General features: G+C 41.2%; 4 protein-coding genes across 5 annotated transcripts in view; all 4 read right to left on the bottom strand.

Moving 5' to 3' along the window:
- Nucleotides 1-2,518, bottom strand: part of samd12 (sterile alpha motif domain containing 12) — a 147,012-nt gene extending 144,494 nt beyond the window's left edge. The window contains exon 1 of one of the 2 annotated variants that reach the window (XM_079571071.1): nucleotides 2,372-2,518. In XM_079571071.1, coding sequence (XP_079427197.1) covers nucleotides 2,372-2,384 — 13 coding nt within the window. In that variant the 5' untranslated portion in view covers nucleotides 2,385-2,518. Of the gene's footprint in view, nucleotides 1-1,768; nucleotides 2,216-2,371 lie in introns of those variants that run through there. The other variant, XM_079571070.1, reaches the window with a different exon arrangement.
- A 2,486-nt stretch (nucleotides 2,519-5,004) lies between these two features.
- LOC306973490 (zymogen granule membrane protein 16-like) lies at nucleotides 5,005-6,852 on the bottom strand (the record flags this gene model as incomplete). Its single annotated transcript, XM_079570414.1, has 3 exons — nucleotides 5,005-5,290; nucleotides 6,564-6,684; nucleotides 6,807-6,852. 3 exons carry the CDS (start codon nucleotides 6,850-6,852, stop codon nucleotides 5,005-5,007), a joined length of 453 nt encoding a protein of 150 aa, XP_079426540.1.
- A 2,180-nt stretch (nucleotides 6,853-9,032) lies between these two features.
- On the bottom strand, nucleotides 9,033-10,963 carry LOC306973491 (zymogen granule membrane protein 16-like; the record flags this gene model as incomplete). Its single annotated transcript, XM_079570415.1, has 4 exons — nucleotides 10,924-10,963; nucleotides 10,793-10,842; nucleotides 10,522-10,642; nucleotides 9,033-9,360 (listed from the first exon to the last, which is right to left on the bottom strand). The coding sequence occupies exons 2-4, from the start codon at nucleotides 10,839-10,841 to the stop codon at nucleotides 9,033-9,035; spliced, it is 498 nt and encodes a 165-aa protein (XP_079426541.1). The 5' UTR covers nucleotide 10,842; nucleotides 10,924-10,963.
- Nucleotides 10,964-14,584: 3,621 nt separating this feature from the next.
- On the bottom strand, nucleotides 14,585-18,242 carry abrab (actin binding Rho activating protein b; the record flags this gene model as incomplete). Its single annotated transcript, XM_079571003.1, has 2 exons — nucleotides 14,585-15,080; nucleotides 17,497-18,242. The coding sequence occupies 2 exons, from the start codon at nucleotides 18,240-18,242 to the stop codon at nucleotides 14,597-14,599; spliced, it is 1,230 nt and encodes a 409-aa protein (XP_079427129.1). The 3' UTR covers nucleotides 14,585-14,596.
- Nucleotides 18,243-20,978: the final 2,736 nt, after the last annotated feature.

Here is a 20,978-nt window from a genome sequence, read left to right on the forward strand (position 1 = left end):
TTCTACAGTACAGCCTGGAGTTTCATGATCAAGCAAATCACTTCTTCAGAGAGTCGGTTGGTGACTGAGTGGGCGGGGGCGACACAGGGTAACGGTGCTCAGGTGCAGTCAGCCGCAAAGTGTTAAATCGGACCTGATTAAAGTCTGACGATTCCTGTTTGATACAATCTTAACTTAACAATCTTTTTTTCTCCAGTTTTCCTTGCTTTTTTCTTGTGCTTGTCGTGGTTTTTGTCACTTTTTTTGTTGAGCTTTCGTCACTTTTTTGTGGCTTTTTTGTAGCGCTCGTGGCGTGAGTTGCTTTTTCATCCTAGTTTTCATCGCTATTTTGATGCTTTTTTTTTCTGGACACTTTTAGATTTGGGTAATGCCGAACGGGAGAAAAATGTGCCCAGTTCAGGTGGAGATTAAGAGGTGAAAATAAAAGCAGTGAGGACAATAATCAGAAATTCTATTTTAGCCCACAGAGGTAATCAAACTTTTCACACCAACTACCACCACAAATCAAATGGAGTTGAATTTATTATATCCCAACCAAAGTTGCCTCAAAGGGATTATAAATACTTAGAAGTATTTGATCAAGTAGCACCAAGTCTAGATCAAGCTCAAATCAGAATAAAACCAGGCCCCAAAAGGTCTCATCATGTTTCGACTTCAGGAGAAAAACACTACAGCACACACCGCTGAACATCCAGGGGGGAGGACATTGAGGAGGTGGACAGTTTCAAGTACCTGGGTGTTCACCTCAACAATAAACTGGACTGGTCCCACAACACCAACGCCCTGTACAAGAAGGGCCAAAGTCGCCTCTACCCTCTGAGGAGACTGAGGTCCTTCAGAGTGAGCAGGCCTCTGCTCAGGACTTTTTATGACTCTGTGGTAGCCTCTGCTCTCCACTACGCTGCCGTGTGCTGGGCCCCGGGCAGCACAGAGCGGGACAAGAACAGACCCAACAAGCTAGTCAGGAGGGCCAGCTCCGTCCTGGGCTGCCCCCTGGACTCTGTGCAGGTGGTGAGGGAAAGGAGGGTATTAGCCAAGCTCACCTCCATCATGGACAACACCACCCACCCACTGCACGGGACTGTAGAGGAGCTGAGCAGCTCTTTCAGTGGCAGACTGAGACACCCTCAGTGCAAGAAGGTCCTTCATCCCCACTGCTGTCAGACTGTACAAGACTGTAAAGTAACATGTGCAATAACTGCTATGCAAAAATTACATGCAATAATCTCTGTAGCAATGTCACTTTACCTGCACTAAGACTGAAAGAATTTACACTGCTACTATTAAATATACTATAAATATACTATTTAATTGATTGCACATGTCCTCTCTTCTTTTGCACACGTGAGTCTTTCTTGAGCGATGATTTAACAAGTGTATTTCTCCATTGTGAGATCAATAAAGGATTATCCTCTCTTATCTTATTTTGATATGTCTAAACTGGGTGCAAACCATGTCTAAACCATCAATAACACACATTTTAAACAACTCACACGTGGAATGAACCAACCTCTAATTAAAAATCAAATCAAATAAATTGTTGGCGATGCCATCACACCTCAATGACATTCGCTTGAACCCAACAGGCTTAGCAACAGGACGGACAGGTTTGGTGCTCACAGCTCGACTCTTCCCTGACTGGCGGAGATGAATAACCTGGAACGACACCATTCCATTCATTCCTGCTGCGGTTCAACCAGCAAACACGGGAGTCTGGGACAGGCAAACGCAGCGTAGACTCCCACGCTCCAATGAGAGGTGCAGAAACCTCTCATTGGATTCTGCACCCACTGGATACCCCCGACCAGGTGAGGAGACTGCCCCAGCATCTTCGGGGTTTGCTCTCCAATTGAGTCCGCGCACGCGTCCAAATCCGTCTCAAACCTCAAATGTCCAAGAAGCACCAACTACTCTCGCCGGTCACTGATTCTTCTCCCCTTGGATGCGCATGACGGCACCACCTGCTGCGCGTCGATGCAAGTGGTTCGCAAACGCTTAGCTCATCCCGGTCAATAAATCGTCTGGAGAACACGCAGTGCCCAGTTGCAAAATGAAAACAGTGCAGACGCGTCTCAAACCTGTTACAGCGCCGACTCCACGCAACGACAACACACGGGCTGTATATATAGAGTCTGCGCATAGAGCACGGTGCATAGGCGTGACATTTCAATTGAACATGTTATTATAACCGAGGGGCTGCACGAGCTGGCAGCGCGCGGAATGCAGGCAGAGAGAGAGAGAGAGAGACAATAACTGCTGAGCCGACAGTGACTGACCAGATGAACCCCGATAAAAACAACAAACTACAAGGTCCAGTAATAAAGCTTAGAAATCCACCATATGTTAGAAAGCCGGGCGGGAAACATCTTACCTTGGACTGCCATGGTGCTAGTGCGCGCAGGCGAGCATCACGGGAGCAGACTGGGAGAGGGCGGAACGCAAAAAGTCAGCGCTCTCGCATTGTACCTTGTTGTTTGGCGTGTTCTCATCACTTTGCTCCGTATTAAAGCGAGCCGGGGAGAGCGCACAGCAGCTGAGGCGCACGCGAAGGACTCTGGGAAATGGAGTCTGTTTGGAATGCATTCTCGGCGACTACATGTTTTGTGTTTAAATCTCTAAAACACCCGCTTCTTGGGGGGAAAAAAGTGACAAAAAGGAGATGACAATGAAGATGAAAACACCACAAAAAGCGACAAAAACGTGACAACATAAACGTGTCAAAAACGCAACATAAAATGAAACTATGTGTTTGGTTAGGCATTGTTAGTCAAAAATGGTACGAAAAAAATGTGGCAGAGGAACATATAGTTCTGTATAGGGCTGCAGCTAACAATTATTTTGATAATCAATTTGTCTACCGATTATTTTCACGATTAATCGATTAATCGCTTGGCTGTGAAAGGTGCATGGAAATTGTATTTTTTCAATTTTTTGACCACATAAAGCTAAAGTAGCGCCGCTTGAGGACATTTTGATGGAGTAAACTTAAAGTAAGCATTTGTAGGAGGCTCTTTGTGCTAATTCTGCTTTCTGATTGGACAAGGCAAAGACAGATATTTATGATATTTACAATGTACAAAACTGCAGACCCTCACTTTAAAAATAAAGTAGGTATTCATCCAAAATACATAAGTGTCATGTCATTTTTGCTCTATTTTAGTCTGTGTTCACTAGAAAACGATTAATCGATTACTGAAATAGTTGAAAACTATTTTAGTAATCGATTAGTTGTCGATCAATCGATTAGTTGTTTCAGCCCTAGTTCTGTACAACCTGCAGTTTTCCTCAGGGTTAGGGTAAGTGTATTGATCGAAGGTTTGGTGTAAGAGCTGTCAGTGGAGGGGGGGAAACCTTTCTGTAGAAATCAGGGGACACACTGAAACATGGGTAATGAGGTATAGGCACCCAGTAAATAAACTCAACTCAAGTACCACAGCTTTTGTCATGGGAGCTGCTTTGGTCTGGTTGCAGTGATAATAACCAGACCTGTCCCTGTCTCTAGAGGGCAGCCGTGTGTCATGTTGGTATCTCATCTGACAACACAAGGGAATTATTTTTTGCTAAATAAGCACACATGTCAAAGTCTTCCTTATTCAGGTTACTGTCGATACAGAGAAGACCTTTGACCGCATACATTGGCGATTTCTACTTTGTACATTGCAGAACTGTGTATTTTTTATTTATTTTATACAATGGATTACATTGCTTTCCACAAAAACTATATCAATAATCAGATTTCAGAACCATTTGTTTATTGCTTATGTTGTTAAAGAGGAACAAAACAGGGATGTCCTGTATCTGCACTATTATTTGATTTGGTTATTGAACCGTTAGATGCAAAAAATACATCAATTAATCAAATTCATGGCATAAATATTGGTTACCAGAACAAAATGGACTCAGGGAGGCTTAATGAGAAAAATATGAAATGTACCACTAAATAAGCATTGTAAGAAATCACTGGTTCAGAAGTCCAAAATTAAATGGAAAGAGACAGTAGCATGTTTTGGATTGCACATCACACCTTGTCCCTTATACAGACAAAGTTCTTTAGTGAAATTTAGATGATATAACGTTACCCTACACCAAAAGGATTTCTGCCACTCCCTATCCTTAAGAAGTTTGTTGCGAAAGCCAGCTTCTCCTCATGTGACCTATTTCTATCAGAAACTCCTAATAGAAAGCCTTCTTGTCCATGGAAGTTCCCTTTCCTTTTACATATTATAAACTATTCACAGCCCTTGCTATGAAAGAACAATCTAGACCCACAAAACTACAACTGAATGATTGTTTGATTAATTCGAGTCCAGTCAGACATTGGCACTAATCTTCAGTATTATATGAACTATCAGTGTCACAGATTAGAGCTTTAGGATATGATCCACTGAGGACACACTTTGAGATGTCTCATTATGTAGCTCTCTCTCTGAAGAAGCACAGCGCTGCCCCCTGGTGTTTCTGATTCCTTCATTAGACAGTTATTTACCACATCTGACAGTCAGAGTTTTGACAAAACTTGGATTCTGATATTATCAATCGAAAAAGCCACTGTTAGTGATCTGCCGTCACTGGTTATCTTCGATGGGGCACACACTTATTCTCCTCACGCTTGTTTAAATAAAGATGCTTCTCTGTCAAGTGATGATAGCTCAATGAAATGATTCGTTTTTAATAACAAAAACAGTAAAACAGTTGGTTTTTCACTGAAGTGTATGTCTTTATTTGTCATTTTTAAAGTTAACATAAAGGTGATGTTTTGTTAATGGGAGACTGAGGACCACACGGAGGAAATTGTTAAGCAGAATTTTGTAATGATATAAATCCCATATCGCTAAATAATTCAATTCAAACAGCATGGCTTTTATAATATTTTTTCATATGAGAATTGCAATAATGGGAAAAATGCATTATTGTTGAAGAAGTCTAATTCAGATCAGATTCATGTACACAGAAACATATTTAAACAGAAAAGCTACTCCGTTGTTGTTTCATGTGCAGTTTTCTTCACTGGGGGCACTGGTTAGTTGCAGTCCACACAGCGGAGAACCCAGTGAGCGCTCCGTAGGCCGTCCCGGTGATGCGGAGCAGCTCAGCCCCCGGGTACTCCGGGTACATGTTGAAGGATTTACCGGAGGGGTGACCCACGACAAAGGAGCGCCCGCTGGTGGTGATGAACATGAGCCAGTTTATGTAGCAGGTGAACTTCCCCGAGACCTGGATGATGGCTTCACCGTCGAACAGCTGGAACCGCTGCATGTGACCCATGGGGCTGCCGGCTCCCGCCGTCCACCTGTCGCCATAACACAGCTGGATACTGATGAGAAAAACAACGCCTGGGTTAGTGTGAAGACAAAATAAATACAAAACTGTTTAAAATGCAAGTCCAAAGCAGCGTATCCACTACATATTTCAGTTTTCATCTTAATCTTTTTGTTTTAGTTCAGCTTTAGTCATGCAGAAAATCATGTTCATTTAGTCAACTTTAAACTCATTTATTCAGACATATTCAATCACCTTCACTTCTTGGTATAGCTTCTCTCACACAGACAGAGCAGTTCCTTTGGCAGTGAATTTAAACATGTGGCTCTTTCAAACTGTGCCTCTGGAAGGTTTGCTGTTTTTTTTTGTTTTTCATTTAGTCTCTATTAGTCGACAAAACAAATCTAGAGATTTCAGTATCCAGGTTGTCTCAATTACTACTTTTAAAGGTGCACTATTCAACTTTTTATGTATAAAAAAGAAGAAGAAGTGTGTTTGACCTTTCCGTAACCCAGTGACCTACGCTTTCCATCCTGGTGGCTCTTATGAGGCTTCACGATCCATTTTATTTCGGGTTCTTTTTAGGGTTTCTGGTAAGTTTTCGGAATGGCATGTATACGTAACCATGGATACGGCTCAATCAGCAGTGAAAACCTGAAAAACAATTGATCCTGAAGTGTCATGGGAGCCACCGGGATGGCAGGAAAAGGGTAAGCTAACAACCCAAGCAGCCGTTGTGTCACTGAAAGGTCAAATGCATATTAATATGCATAAAAAGTTACATAGTGCATCTTTAACTTAGTTTTAGTCCAGTTTTAGTCAGCTAGACAAAAATCACTGACTAAAATATTTCAGTCAATGACATGATGGTTTGGTTTGATTAGGGCAAGTTTGTTTGAACAAGTGACTTTTGTTATATGCAGGTATTAACCTCTTAACCCCCACCTGAATCGAGCACTTTATGTCCAGTTTGGCATTACCCAAATCTAAAAGCCTTTTGGAAAAAAGCATAAAAATAGCGACAAAAACGAGAAAAAAACAAGGGTGAAAAGGCCTCAAAAGTGCCGCAAAATGTGACAAAAACTGAAGAAAACGACAAAATAGCTACAACTCAAGGAAAAAGATCCGTTTAGATCAGTTTTGCAGGTCTTAGCTTTCAAATGAGGCGTTACACTGGCCTGCAGGCTGTAAGCTCCAGTCCAGAAGCTTTTAGATTTGGGTAAAAAGTCAAACTGGACAAAATGTGCTCGGTTAAGGCTGGGGGTAAGGGGTTAATAAAACTAAATCGTGAACTTAGCACCGACCCGTAGACGACGTTGAGGTACTCCCAGGCGCGGATTCCGGTGACACGTCCTTCTCCGCTCAGACTGAAGCGCGTTCCAGTGTTTGAGCCCACGCTGTTACTGTTGGAGTCAAGCGGCTCCTCTGATTCACAACAACAATCAAAAAGGTTAGCAATAAAAAAATGATTGCATTGTTTATGACACAAGAGAGAAAGAAAGTACACTCAGACGACAAGTGTTACAAAAAGAAGAAAAGAATCTTACCAGCAGCGAGGACAGTGATCAGAGTGACAAATATAATGTAATGCATCCTTGGAAAAGAAAAACACATTTACCGATTGCACACAAAAATATTCAAATGAAGTTGTTAAATAAACAATACCTGATTTCCTTTACTTGACAGTTATTATGTAATTAACCTGAACTTCCAAAGCCTCAGACACGCACCTGTGTTTCTACAAAGAGAAAGAAGCTCAGTTTAGAGGTGATTCAAAGATTGCTGATTTGTAATAATTGAGAAAAAAAGTTGTAATCACCTCAAGTAAGAAAGGTTTGCTGGGTTTAATAGGCGACCCCTTCCTCAACGTTGCAGTTTGAGCGGTAAACGTACAAAGAAACAATGTGCTCAGTTGTCTTATATACAGAGCCATGTGAGGAGAGAGAGATCTGTATTCGAGCTGATAACTACAGACAATGACAAGGCAATTTCTGAGATTATGGATGTCTGAGTAAAAACACTGATATGGAAATAAGTCGGAGGAAATAAGTGAAATAGCAACTCTCGACAATTACGGTTAATATTATTATGATATATAAATATTTCAGATGTCACAGGGATATGTCGGTCATCTCAAGGACTCAAGGACAGCTTTTAAAGCAGTACTATGAAACTCCTGCCCCTAGAGGCCATATGCAGGTGTCGTAGCATGTTGCAGTTTATTATTCATTAATTGTCCGTGAGAGTAAATACTACACTGACAGAAAAGTCAAAGGGAGAGACGGATATTGTTCATCCAATTACACAATGGAGATATTTTTTTTCACTCAAACTTGGCTGTAAATACTGTTCAAGTGGCACTAGCCCGCAGCTAGCTTTGCCCGTTAGCCTGTTAGCTTCTTCTTCATGATTCCAGTAAGGAAAGTTGCAATTATGGTTTTCTGACCAGACACCGGGGGAGACGAAAGACCCCCCCGTCATCCCATTAACACATGTATTACCCCCCGAGGGACTACGAAAAGGGTTTATTAAGGTTATTTAGATTGTCTTAAACACAAGGATGAGGATTTCAAGCTTTAACAAAAGCATGACTTCATGGTCCTTTTGGCATTAAAATGATAAACAGTTGTAAGGATCTGAAACGAAGCAAAACTCAACAAAATGAGACTACCTGTATAAACATTATTTACATGTAGCACTTGTCACTTTACAAATCATGGCTGTCAGTCTGTGTCTATAGCTCTTCCAGTCACCTATCACTTACACACCATGTCCATACTGAGGTGTGAGTTGCCCTTCAGCAGAGGCACTCCCCTCCTCTGCTTCTCACGGGAAATGAAAGAAACACTGTTCCACTTGTGATTGTTTTTTCCCATTCTGATAGTAAGGCGGGCTGCTCTGTCCTAGGAGATAGGCAGACCTTCTCATCAGCACAGAGACATCTCTCACTCCACAATCTTGCCCCAAACCCAAACAGATTATCTCAATATTAGCGATTTATACATAAAAAAATAAATAAAAATGACTCATTCATCTTGATTAGCCGCATGAATCAAAATAACACAATGCAGAATCTTTGTTGTACGTACAGCAGTTTCCCACGTCTGAGCTGCAGTATGTTGACACATTTAGCTATGACCAATCAGAGAAAAGCCATAAGTCCCTTTTATAAGTTATTACATACATAAAGACATAGCTTTCATCAAGGCGGGTGCTAAATACCATGGTGCAAGCTGAAAAATATAATATGCTATTTTGTTGGCATTTTGCACTTGATTTAACGTTTGATTTTGCCTGTATTGCAATATTGGGACACCAAATTTGACCACATTCGCAAGTGCTACTTGCTTTGCACATGAGCAAACGCTTGGTAAATGACCTCCTAAGTGTTTTATCATTATGTATGTAAAGTAAATTCAGCGATCAGACAGAGTTAAGGAAACTGGACACAGTGGTAACCCCTCAGCCACTGTGCCACACACAGATATCTGTGTTTATGTAAATAAATAATAAGGTAAAGCTGCTTAAACCTAGAGAGCAATATCAAATTATAGTGTCCAAATGCATATAGAAATAATGAATGAATTCAAGCAGGCATTTCTTAAATACTTGTTTAATTTTATAATACTGTTAGACAATAAATTTCATCAGGGTAGAAAGAGATAGATCACATTATAGGAACACAGAAGGCAACGAAGGCTCAGAGCATGTATGATCTGACACAACACGCAGTCATTCAATTAAATTCAATTATACCAAAACATCTACTGTTTTTAGCGCATTTTTCCCCTACTGCCATTGCTTTCGGAGATCACGTTCCACTGAGCTGCGAATCCAGTGAGAGCCCCGTGGTACCTCCCACTGATGGAGCACAGTTCTGCCCCTGGGTGTTGTGGGTACATGTTGAAGGTATTACCCGAGGGCCCGCCAGCGATGAGGAAGCGCCCTTTGTTGGTGATGAACTGAATCCAGGTTATGTAGTGGCTCCACTTCCCCGAGATCTGGATTATGACTTCATCGTCCCACAGCTCCAACGTCTGCATTTGACCAGAGGATAAACCAGCTCTGCTGGACCAGATGTCTCCATAGCGAAGCTGAATACTGAGAGACAAACAAGCAGAAGTTTATTAAGACCAAAAGTGGATCTTAAGTCATTGTCGGTAGTTTAGGTGCTGTGGAGAATTTGCCTCTCATCCAAGAAGCTTTGTCAGCGACTAATGATACTCTTTATTAAAAAGGACAGCACAGAGTTAAATGGGACAAAGGGCGGGAGAAACATTTGGCTAATTATTGGAGTCAAAAAGTCAAACCTACAATGCTATGGACAGAACAGTCTTCCAGCATATTTTTAAAAGCTTTCCTCAACTTGTGAATAAAAAAACCCAAACCTCTATTGTTTAAAGAGGATCAGTATTAATGACTCTGTTTGTCCTGAGACTCGCATCCGCTTGTTAATTGTGTATTGATCTGACTCATTGAACATGAACAGTGCCCTTTAAGATTGGGTTTAGACTTGGGGTGGAAACGGTTCAACCAAAGGCCAGTCTGGCAATGGGCTCCACACATCACGTGAGGGACACGTGACTTCTCAGTGACTTCTCTCTTCCACTCTCACTATTTCACTATTTCATCATTAGGATATACTGGTGTCTTGCACAAATCTATAAATAGTTCAGGAAAACATGACTGACAGTGAGTGACTCATGGACAGTTACAGTCAAAACATTTTGTCTGAATGAAATACTAGAGTGGAGGAAACGTTTGTGTTCAGTAAAGGTAGGAGTTTTCAGTCAATGGCTAGTTTCAAAATCAAGGGCGCACAAATGACTTAAAGGGACTACACAGAGTTTAAAAATGTTAAAATTATTCCTCCCCTACATGTTCCAGCAATGTTCTCATGTGTAGAATGAGCTCAGACCTGTTCACCAGAACTGCCTCTAAAATCCTGCACTGTCGCTCAATAAGTTGTTAATTCGGGTCTGAAGATCTGAATCTGAAGCTATTTATCTATTTATTTGGACGAAACAATGCTAATAACTCAAAGGGAAACCATGAGAGAGAAATGCAGCAGCCTCCTCAGAATTCACATGTTCATATCATGAAACATGGCTAAAACCCCGTAAATCAATATTAGCCCCTTCATTTGACCTGAAGCTTTTCTCCTGAATGTATCTCCCTTGTGCTTCCTGCCCCATAGCACAAAATGTAATAGTAATACGAGTAACTGCAGTAAATTCTCCCATGTGAAAAGGCCACACTTACCCGTAAACGAGGTTCCCACTCTCCCACACCCGGACTCCAGTGATGTGCCCCTCTCCCTGCACGGTGTAGGAGGTCCCACTGCCGGAGCCCACCTGGTTGTTGATGGAGGAAAACTGCGTGCCTGATTCACAACAACAACAACAAACAGCCGGCGTTAAAACAACACACACTACAGTACGATCAGTAGTGCACTTAAATGTGTTTAATCACTATGACTTGAATATACCCAACCTTTACTATGATAAATAAATACAAAGGTACAACATCTTACCAGCAAAGGCAGTGGCAGCAAGGAGAGCAGCGAGAATAATGTAGTGCATCCTGGAGAAAGGAAAAACTGGATTATTAACTGTATAGAACAAAAAAAAACTTCTAAATTGGTAAATAGATAGAACACCTTACCTTCTCTCTTTCTCTTGTTGCTGTGTTGAGTTGAAGTTGATTGCTCGCTCCTCTGGCTGGTGCTGGCTACAACTCACCTCAAACCTCCTCTATCTTATATACAAGACTCCTAAGGCTTTTATGTAAGACCGCATTCCTAAGAAGGGCCCGGCTGATGCACCAAGATTCCAGATCTGATTTCCAGGACAACAAACGTGACAAGATTATTTTTTAATTTACTGGACGTTGATGAATGCAATGGAATCAAACCTGTTTTGTCTATTGTCTGCGGTTCGAGGAAAGAGAGATGGGGATTTGTAGTTGCGTGCCGCCCGACAAGGAAATGCTACGGAGTCTGACTACAGTTCCTGATAGAGTTGTTGTATAATAACCTCAGCACATTTTTTCTTTTCTTCCATTAAACAGAAATGATCCCGTCTTTTCTAAACATATCTGTTCTTCTTTTCTGTGTACATTTGCAAAGTTCCAGATTCCTCCAAACCAGAAACGAATGTCTTGAGAAGAACAGAAAAATGAAACTAAACTTTTTCTCTGTCTTACATTTTTGCAGAATCAGATGTGTCCAGTGCCAAAAAGCTAACAAAGAGACATGCAAACAGACTAAAGACCTTGAACACATATACACTATATGCTTCAAAAAAAAAAAAAGTTTGGGCCAAATAGACTGTATCCTTCAAAAACAACAACAAAAGTGAAGCCTCGGTCCTTTAACCTCTTAACCCACTGTAACCGAGTGCATTTTCTCCAGTTCGGCTTTACCCAAATCTAAAATCTTCTTACAGCGTACAGGCCAGTGTAATGCCTCATGTGAAAGATAAGATCTAAATTTTGTACATATTTCATCACTTTTTTTGTTTTTGTAACTTTGCTGTGACATCGCCTTTCTGGTCACATTTTTGTAGTGTTTTTGTTGCGTTTTTATCCTCATATACGTCTCGTTTTCATCTCTATTTTGACGCTTTTTTCCAGAAGCATACGTTGACATTTTATTGCAGGAGGAATAGCCCCTTGAGGTGAAACATCTTGTTTTCGAGGGGGTCCTGAAATTCAAATTGACAACAAACAAAATAACAAACAAACAAAACAAAACAAAACAGAAAACACAGAAACACACACCTACATACCCATACTCACACTTGTACCAGCTCTCAGCATTCAACCAACCCTCCAATCACGTTACAGAGAAAAGAAAATCTATATAAATATATATATATATATATACATACATACATGCATAGACATACATATACACATTTTATACACATTAGGGATGTCTGGATTATAACTGGAGAAAATGTGCTTGTGTAGGTGTAGGGGTTAAGAGGATAAAGCAAACCTCAGTAACCTGTTTTGTTTCTTTACCTTTTAAATGTGGTGGTCTTGGTAAATTAATCAAAGTAATATTCAGAGTTTAGTCAGACCCTCTCTTTCTGTTAAATAAAATAATAGAAATAGGCCATTACCACGGCGCATTGTTGAAGTAGATTAAATGAGACTAAAAACCATCGCTTCTAGTTTTGAATACTGACACGATGACTCTGGTGAAGTGAATGAACATATAAACGCGGCAGAGCTTCAGTATAAATGTTGTTGTGAGCTCATACACACTAGATTAATATGATGATTCAGAAACACAAGTACATTTTGAAAAGGAAACAACATCATAGCAGCTCAGTCAGTCAAAAGCATGCAAGAGCTTAGAAAAGTAGTTTCACTTTAATGACACTTACTGTAGCACATACAATACACTCCACCTTTACACTCAGTCTCTGGTAGGAATCAGGACAAAATATTTTCAAACCAAGACTTAAAGCTCTTTATTTGTAACCACTGTTGTTGGGATTATTCCATAAAAGTAATGAAGTCGGGCTGTTTAAGTTTCTCACAGAAATTCTCAATAATGTCTGTATTTAAAGCCGGACTTTGCAGTTTTGGGTTGCTTTTTTCAAAATTTCTGACATTTATAGAATAATAAGACACGGTTGTCAAAATATTCAACAACAAAAAAAGTGTTTAATAGTTACAAATTACAGACTAATTATCAGTTTTGCAATTGAAGAGTTCATTTGCAAAAACAGAGAAGTTGCCATTGAAAAAACATATATTGCAAATGTCTCTTGCATTGCAGTGTTTTTCATTACCAGGTCTGTTTCAGTGCCATGAAACTATACAGTAATTAAAAACTTTAGTTTCACAAGTGTCATCTTTAGAGTACAGTAACAAGCATATCTGCTTTTGCAAATGAACTCTGCAATTGTATTTGTCATACATGACTGCGAGACTTTAAACATGATCAAAGTACAGTGGTGGATTCACTGGATTGCTTGAGTAGCTAATCCACAACTGGCAAAAGTGTTGGTGACCCCGTCAAGCTTTCCACAATTTAAACTTTTAATATTAAGCGTCTAAAAGGAGATGAATCAGATGGTAGCTATTAACCAAAGTGTGGCCAAAAGCAGCAAAATACGTCTGGATACACAAAGTTTCAGATAAATATGAGAATAGTAATTGTGAGTTAGGCTACCACATGATTAATTCGCTTCCATTACAATTTTAAAGTCCTGATTTTTTTTTTTTTTCCAAAAGTCAATGGAAAATATGAAGAGGAAACCAGGTATGGTTGTATCATGGGGAGAGTTGTAGAGCTACCACTTCCACCACTCAGGTATAAGACAGGAGTCAAATGAACATATCAGTGTTCACACTTCCTCTCTGATCCCACATGGTGGTTGTCAAGGTTGTAAACAGGTGCATGCAGATTCTAGAAAAAAATGATTTTGAGGTAAGTAAGTAAAGTTTTTGACCAAGACTATATTTTGTTTAGTGCTCATACTATATTACATAAAACCATATGACTCACATATGACTTAAATTAAATAGTAGTTTGTCAGGCAAAATGTGATGCACATTTCCCCTGCTAGTCTCAAATCATTATGCTAATACAGCTTAACAATGGCTCACAACCATCCCCTTACATACAACTAATGACACTTTCTTGATTTTCATACTTTTACAGAATGCCTAGGCAGTGGGAAAGAATATATTACAACATTTAGCAGATACTGCAAGTATCCAATAACCTACACTGAGAAGATCACTGGACATTGGAGCATCAACAAATGATCAAGTTTTCTCTGAGGTGCAGGAGGAAGTTTTGGCTGAACATCTGACTCAGGCAGCCGACCTGTAGTATGGACTAACTCAACGTGAGAGAGAGAGAGACACATTGTTCTGCATTGTTCTTTCATTTCAATAAACCTCTTCTTGAATAATATCACATGGCGGGACCTCTGTTTTTCCTTATTTTGTTTGACTGTTTTAACTTACCCCAGCATGTGCAACAACCTACCCCAGTAGTGGAGTAGGTTGTAACAAAGGAACACCATGTATTTGACATCAACTCACAAGGTCTGTGATATTCTTGCCGACTATAGTGCCATTTGTACTAAACACATGTGGGCACTTTGTATGAAAATTTGAGAACTCTGGCTCAAACATTCTGTGAGTTACAGGTGCTGAAGCAAAAAGTGTTTCAACCATACCCAGTCTCCCCTGTGTGGTTTTCTTGCCCGGAGCGAGTGTGGCTTTCGAGGTGCCTATAGGACTGGTGAGCTCCAACATCAAGCCCGTCTCTGTCAAAGTGTCTCTTTTCCGTCCAATTGTCTCTCCTCCGTCACACCAGCAGAGTGATAATGACCCCATCGTCTCTGCCCTGCCAAAGCATCTCTCCTTCAAACTCCAGTTTCCCGTGCTTCCTGGCCCGCATCAGAATCCCCACCACCTTATCCGAAATGCGAACGTATCTGTCAAACAACTGTCCGAAAGTCACCCGCGTTCTCCCGTCGCGATCGGCGTCCGCCATCATCCGAATGACCATGCACATGTCATCGATCTCCCTGTGGATGTGCTGCTCCGCGCGCTTGGCCCGTTCCGCCGTTTTGGTGCCCTCCTTGGGTCGCCCGTAGCCCTCCTGCCCCCTCTGCAGACGCGTGGACATGGAGTAGTCGTAGTCGAAGTACTCGCTGAAAGGGTTGAGTTTTTGGTTGACCGTGTGCTCCGAAGCCCAGCTTTGCCACCGGCTCTTCAGGCTTCCCACAGCGCTGCAGTTTTTGGAGAGAGCGTTGATCTTGTTGGCGTCTTCAGCCTCCTTTTTGAATCTAAAATGAGGAGAAGGGTTTGGAGTGATCAACTTTGTGGGTCTGACTGCCCCGTTTCTGTCTTTAACGCGAACTGAACTCATGCCAAAGTGGGGTCGTGTCATGGATTGCAGAAATGAAGAAAATACTTTTTGAGAGCCAATTTAGTCACTTTTCAAGTAATAGAAAAGTCCTTCCACTAACTTCTGATAAAACATAGGCCTGTATCGTAACGTGCAGGGACATTTTTTCAAAAGCAGAGCCGATTTTTCCTATAGGCAAACTGCAAGGTGTGTAGGGGCCCCGCAGGTGCAAGGGCCCCACATCTCAATCAAACTACGGTGTTGTTTCACAACGCGTTGCTTTAATCAATGCGTTGTTACGGGCCTATTTGTCTCTTTGGCTCTCTGAATGTGCACAGTCTAAAACGAATTGGGCTACTCACAGGCTAATTCTCAGTGGTCAGACAGAAATAACTGTCAGGTGCAGGTTTCAGCTAGTTCCCAAACTGTGGGTCAGGGACCAGAGGTGAGAGAATGTGACCATTTGCCATTTACCATTTTAAAAAGTTGGGAAATAGACTAGTAGTAGTCCTAAATTCCAGTCTCACAGTGGCTTAGTGGTTAGTTGTTCTCACACAGAGGGACGGGGCCTGAATTGAGATCACTATTTTCCACTTCTGCCCTGCACTACTGTCCAGTGGAACCGCTTTTGACTGTAAATGGGTTCACTCTTCGTCGAATAACCATGGGATGCGTACTGTAGGGCCCCCGTGTAGGCACGGTAGCGCAGTGGTTAGCGCTCTCGCTTCACAGCTAGAAGGTCCAGGGTTCGATTCCCACCTGCCGGGGCCTTTCTGTGTGGAGTTTGCATGTTCTCCCCGTGTCTGCGTAGGTTTCCTCCGGGTACTCCGGTTTCCCCCACTAAAAACATGTACAATAGGATGAAAAATGTGTATGAGTGAATGTATGGTGTTGGTCAGAGGGACCGTTGGCGCAGATTTGTGCAGTCGCGACAGCGCTTCTGTCAGTCTCCCCCAGGGGAAACTGAACCACCGAGTGTGGAGTGAATGTACAATTGTCTCATGTAAAGCGCTTTGTGACTATGTCTGTGAAAGGCGCTATATAAATAAAGATCTTCTTCTTCTTCGTATGGATTTTTGCTTAGGGCCCCAGAAAGGCCAGCACCGGCTCTGATTAAAAGTGACTCACTCCAAACATATTCAACTTACATACCGGTAATTGTCTTTCTTGATTCTCAAAAAACAAGGCAGCTTTTGACATACGACTGGTATGTCTGCGTGACAGTCTGACAGACAAAACCAACTAACCCAACAAGTGTTGTTTTGATGAAGCTGTTTCGTTTCGAGCTCAAGGCACAGGAGGAGTGGACTGCCAGTAACTGACACTGAATTTCCTGGATTCTGCAGTGGTGTTTTACAAGACAAGCTGACATTTTTTTGGGTTTGTTTGTTGTTGAACTGGTTCTCTTTTCGGTAAAGTATCTTATAAATATGTCAATGTCAACTTTATTTCTCTAGCACAATTTACAAAATAAGCAGCCCTAAATGCTTCACAAATAAAATAGCAAACACTGATAATCTGTCACTCTGTTATGCAATAATGCAACGTATCCAAGGCTCATATTAACTAATACCTTTGCATGGTTTAAGTAGTAAGTAATAGACTATACCAGATTTTTTTTTTCTTTGGTGGAATGAAATTAGTTGTGTCCTCCTTTAGTATTGCCGGGGTGACAAATTAAATTACTAAGGTCCGAATTGAAAAAATATTGTCAAGCAAATGTCTGGAACATACGGGGTTAATTCACGGTTATATGGGGATTTTTACTGTGATTAAAAAATAATGCAATTAATTGAATCCTATTATTGTTTTTTCTCTAAAAATGAGTTTGGGCTCCTAAACTGCAGCTACTGTAGCCTCTATTAAACACAATGTGCACTTATGACAGTGACGTGTTTCTCCTCTTTTCCTCTTTGCTCAGTTCAACACACTGAGCCCTGCTTAGTCCAATCCAAGGTTCGCCGTTTAGTGACCTCCGATATTTTGTAAACTCAGACATGGGAAAAACCATGATGCATCTAATGATAAAACATTTGAATCAATTTCATGAACTTACAGGCTAGTTTTCTAGATTTTTTGTGACAATAACTATGAAAAGTGACCTTGCAAGTTGTGATATGTGCTTATAAACTCATACCTGTCTGTCTGTCTATTTATCTAATAGCAGAAGAAATAGTTGGAAGGTGGGAAGAGGGTAAGTTTTTTGCCCACTGATACAACAGTAGGATACAATAGCCACATATTACTAAATTCTGAATTAGCGGACAGACATCTACATGTATCAACTGAGGTGTAAAGAGATTTAATTCATTCCTACTTGCAGATATTTCGAAGTTCCACCCTCAGACACTTACACTGACACTGCAGGCCTTTTGATCTTCACTGCGGTCTCCTCTTCCTCTCCATCTCCATCCTTCTGCTTCCCTTCTTTCAGCTCTTCCCTCTGATCCTTTGCGACTTCTTTCACATCAGACTGTTCTTCATCACCCTCTGCATCAAACAACTCCCCATCTTTGGCCCCTGTCCCATCCGTCGCTGCCTTCTCCACCTGCTTCCAGCTCTTGGTCAGCGACGACACCATGTTCGAACACTTCCTTCTTCGCGTTGGCGAACTTTTTTTCTTCAACAACCGGTCAATCTCCTCATTTGACGGCGCTGTCTCTTTGGTGATTTTTTCCGCCAACAGTCCAATTCCGACGCTCTTCTCTTTAGCTGCACTTGTAACGGTCTTTTCCACGTGTTTGGTCTTAATTGGGGAAGCAACAAGTGGCTCCACAGCAGCTTTGGTGACCTCTGCACAATTGGAAGTCTTTTGGACTTTTTCAGCCGGCTTGACACCCTCGGAAGCATTGTCTTGTTTTGCTGAAGGCACCGTCTGTGCAGTCTTTTTCGGCGTCTGCGTTTTTTGTGGGTCCTTTTTCGGATCCTCGAGCCAAGATGGAGCCCAGCCGCTTGGTTCGTTGGCCTGCTTCGTCTCGTTGTCCGTTACCCATCGTTGCCAACTGCTTGTCAGGCTGCAAACCCTGCTAACTGCCCTGAACTTCCTGATGTTCTTGTTGGTATAGGTTTTCTTTTGCGGACTGGCACTTTCATCTGCCATATCCCCCACCTTCATGAAATCTCAAAATGTAAAAGATAAAACAATCATTCCCTCAATTCTCCCCCTCTATGCCGACTTCTGCCCCGCTGCATGCCGCATGTAGCTCTAAAACAGGCAGCTCAAACTCTCAGCGTGACGGTGGAAAGTATTTGAGCCATCCCAGGCCACAGCGCCGATCGTCTTTCCCTGACACGGGTCACCCCTCTGGGCTTAGGTTTCAACATACAGCTGCTAATGAAAGGTAAACAGGGCAGTGGACCAGACAGCGCTAAGAGCTATTAGCAAGTGCAAAGATACTCCATAAAATGTCATATAAAACTTAAAGGGTTAGCACCAATTAAACTGATGCATGTATGTAACTCTATCGTACAGCATGTTGTTATTTTTAGTTGCTCAAAGTTGCCACGCCATAAATGAATCTCATTCATAAATTTAGCTGACCTCCGGCACAGGGGGATAATTGAATTATCTCTCGCTGCTTAGCACTGTCACTTCTAAATGGCAGCACAGATCACGTGTTATTATTGCATATCAAACACACTGTAAAATGAAGAATGGGCTGAGGGAGTGAGGCTTCCCCCATAGTTTTCAATGTGGGCTAACTGAAGCTCGTTCATGCTAGCAATTTGACTGTGTTTTTGAAGTCAGCTCCATTGTTTAGTGACAGGATAGAATTAGGACAATGTTGCTATGACAAACACGTTGCAGCTTCTCAGCCCGTGCTGCGCAACCAGACCTGCGCTCCCAGACGGCGCTTACAATGAGCCGCTCTGGGTGGAGTCCTTCTACCTTTTAAAAGCATATTTTATTCATTGTTTGTGAGTCTGTCTGTCTTAAAAGAAGTGTCCACTAAAAGCATGTTAAAATAAAAGAAAGTAAAAGACACTTGTGATTGTCCGTCCGTATTTGGGTTACACTGCAAAACACGTGGAGGTCAGGATGACAGGCCTGTGTTCAATACTGACTTACAGAAGGGGAAAAAGTTTCAATATCAGGAACTCCTGGAGCCAGCCGCCATTTCCTTATGGTTACAGGAAGAAGTCGGCCACAATAAGTCCCTTTTTTCAGCCCTCTAAAGATGACTGTTTTCATTGGTATATATTCTATGCTGTTGTCCTTCTATTTAAACCTATTTATAATATAACTCATATTTATTCCTATTGCACATTTAAAAGCAACAGTATATAGATTAGATCTTATGATAGATTGACATGGTAGGAAAGAACAAATGTAAATGTGTCACAATATAAAACAGTAAAAAACAATCAAGATTTATACAATTTAAAGCATATGTTCAGAATCATCCTTTAGATCTAGGCCAATATACAACAGTGAATATTTAGTCCGAGTGCAGAGGAACTGTGTTTTCTTCACTGAATGACAATGTGGCGTTGCTTCTGAACCCGTGTATTCGTACTCTGACTCCGCATGTTGTAAATATGGACAAACACTGTGTCCAGAGTGTAATGTAATCAGAGGAACTTGTAGCAGAGAATCCGATACCTGCTGCGTACGTCCTGAGCGCTTGTCTTTCAGCGCCGCCCGTAGTAGATCAAGTGGCCAATTCACCCCACTCACCTGTTACTATAGAGACATTTCACTACAAACCCCTCTTTTTAAGGTCTGAAATGGTCCATGTTCAACCTTGCATGATAATGTATTCATATTACACTTGACATAGATGTTGATTTTGTATGTTCACGCTGGCTGGAGGCTGAGTGGGTTATAAATAGACACTGGATCCGATCACGCTTCTCAGCTGCTGGTTGTTCGTCACTGAGAGGAAACACTAATTTTTAATTTCATTTTAATTTCATCCAAGGTGGTTTTGTCGTTTTGCCAGAGAGTGTGACCAACAGTAGCCTAAGGGAACAGCTATGATAACAAAAAAGCAAATAAAATAAAGAATGCAGCTTGCATGAGAAAGGGCGTGGTAATGAAAATTGCTGAGGGTGAGACAATGCCAGAACAAGGTGATCAATTTATTGAAGATGACACTTGTGGTTGGAGTTACCAAATAAGGAACGTCTGTGCAGAACAAGGCGTGTCCTTGGAAAAGCCACGCAAGTGCTGGGAATTCAGCAACAGAGGTCTACTACATTTTTGATCATTTTAATGCATGTCTGTAAAAATAAAGCCAACATTTATTTTTCTCATTTATCTTTTCAAATTGAATAGATGCAAAACATGTGCAAATAATATGTAAAAAACAAAACAAAACAACAACCTCATTACAATTTCGCAACTTATAGTTATTCAAAAAGACTATTCGCACTCAAGCTAAGTATTTGCTCCCTGGTTCTTGCACAATGTTCTTCCTGGGCAGCACTTTAGAAATCTTGTGAATATGAGCATTGAGCCATAATATACAGTATAATGTGAAATGGGTCTGGCTGGTCCAAAAAAGGTATTACTTTATTAGGCATCACTTTGATATAGCAACTTTAAGGGGTTATGTTTTTATTCTGCGTGTTACTTTTTGTTTTTTTCTTTACATTTGATTATACACAGATTTGTTTTGTAAAAAAAAAAAAATCACCTAATGAGAGGGGAATAATGCGAGTTAGTATCACTGCCCTCTAACTAGGTGAAAAGGGTGACATAATTGATGAGTCAGCACCTGATTTTTTTTTATGTATAATGTGACTTAGAAAAGAAACAGTGCTTAAACACAATCTGCCCATGGACTAAAACTCCATTACATAATTGTTCTTCCCCCTCAGAACAAGGAAAAAC

The sequence above is a fragment of the Gobius niger genome (genome assembly GCF_951799975.1).
Source record: "Gobius niger genome assembly, chromosome: 14".
NCBI classification, from domain to species: domain Eukaryota; kingdom Metazoa; phylum Chordata; class Actinopteri; order Gobiiformes; family Gobiidae; genus Gobius; species Gobius niger.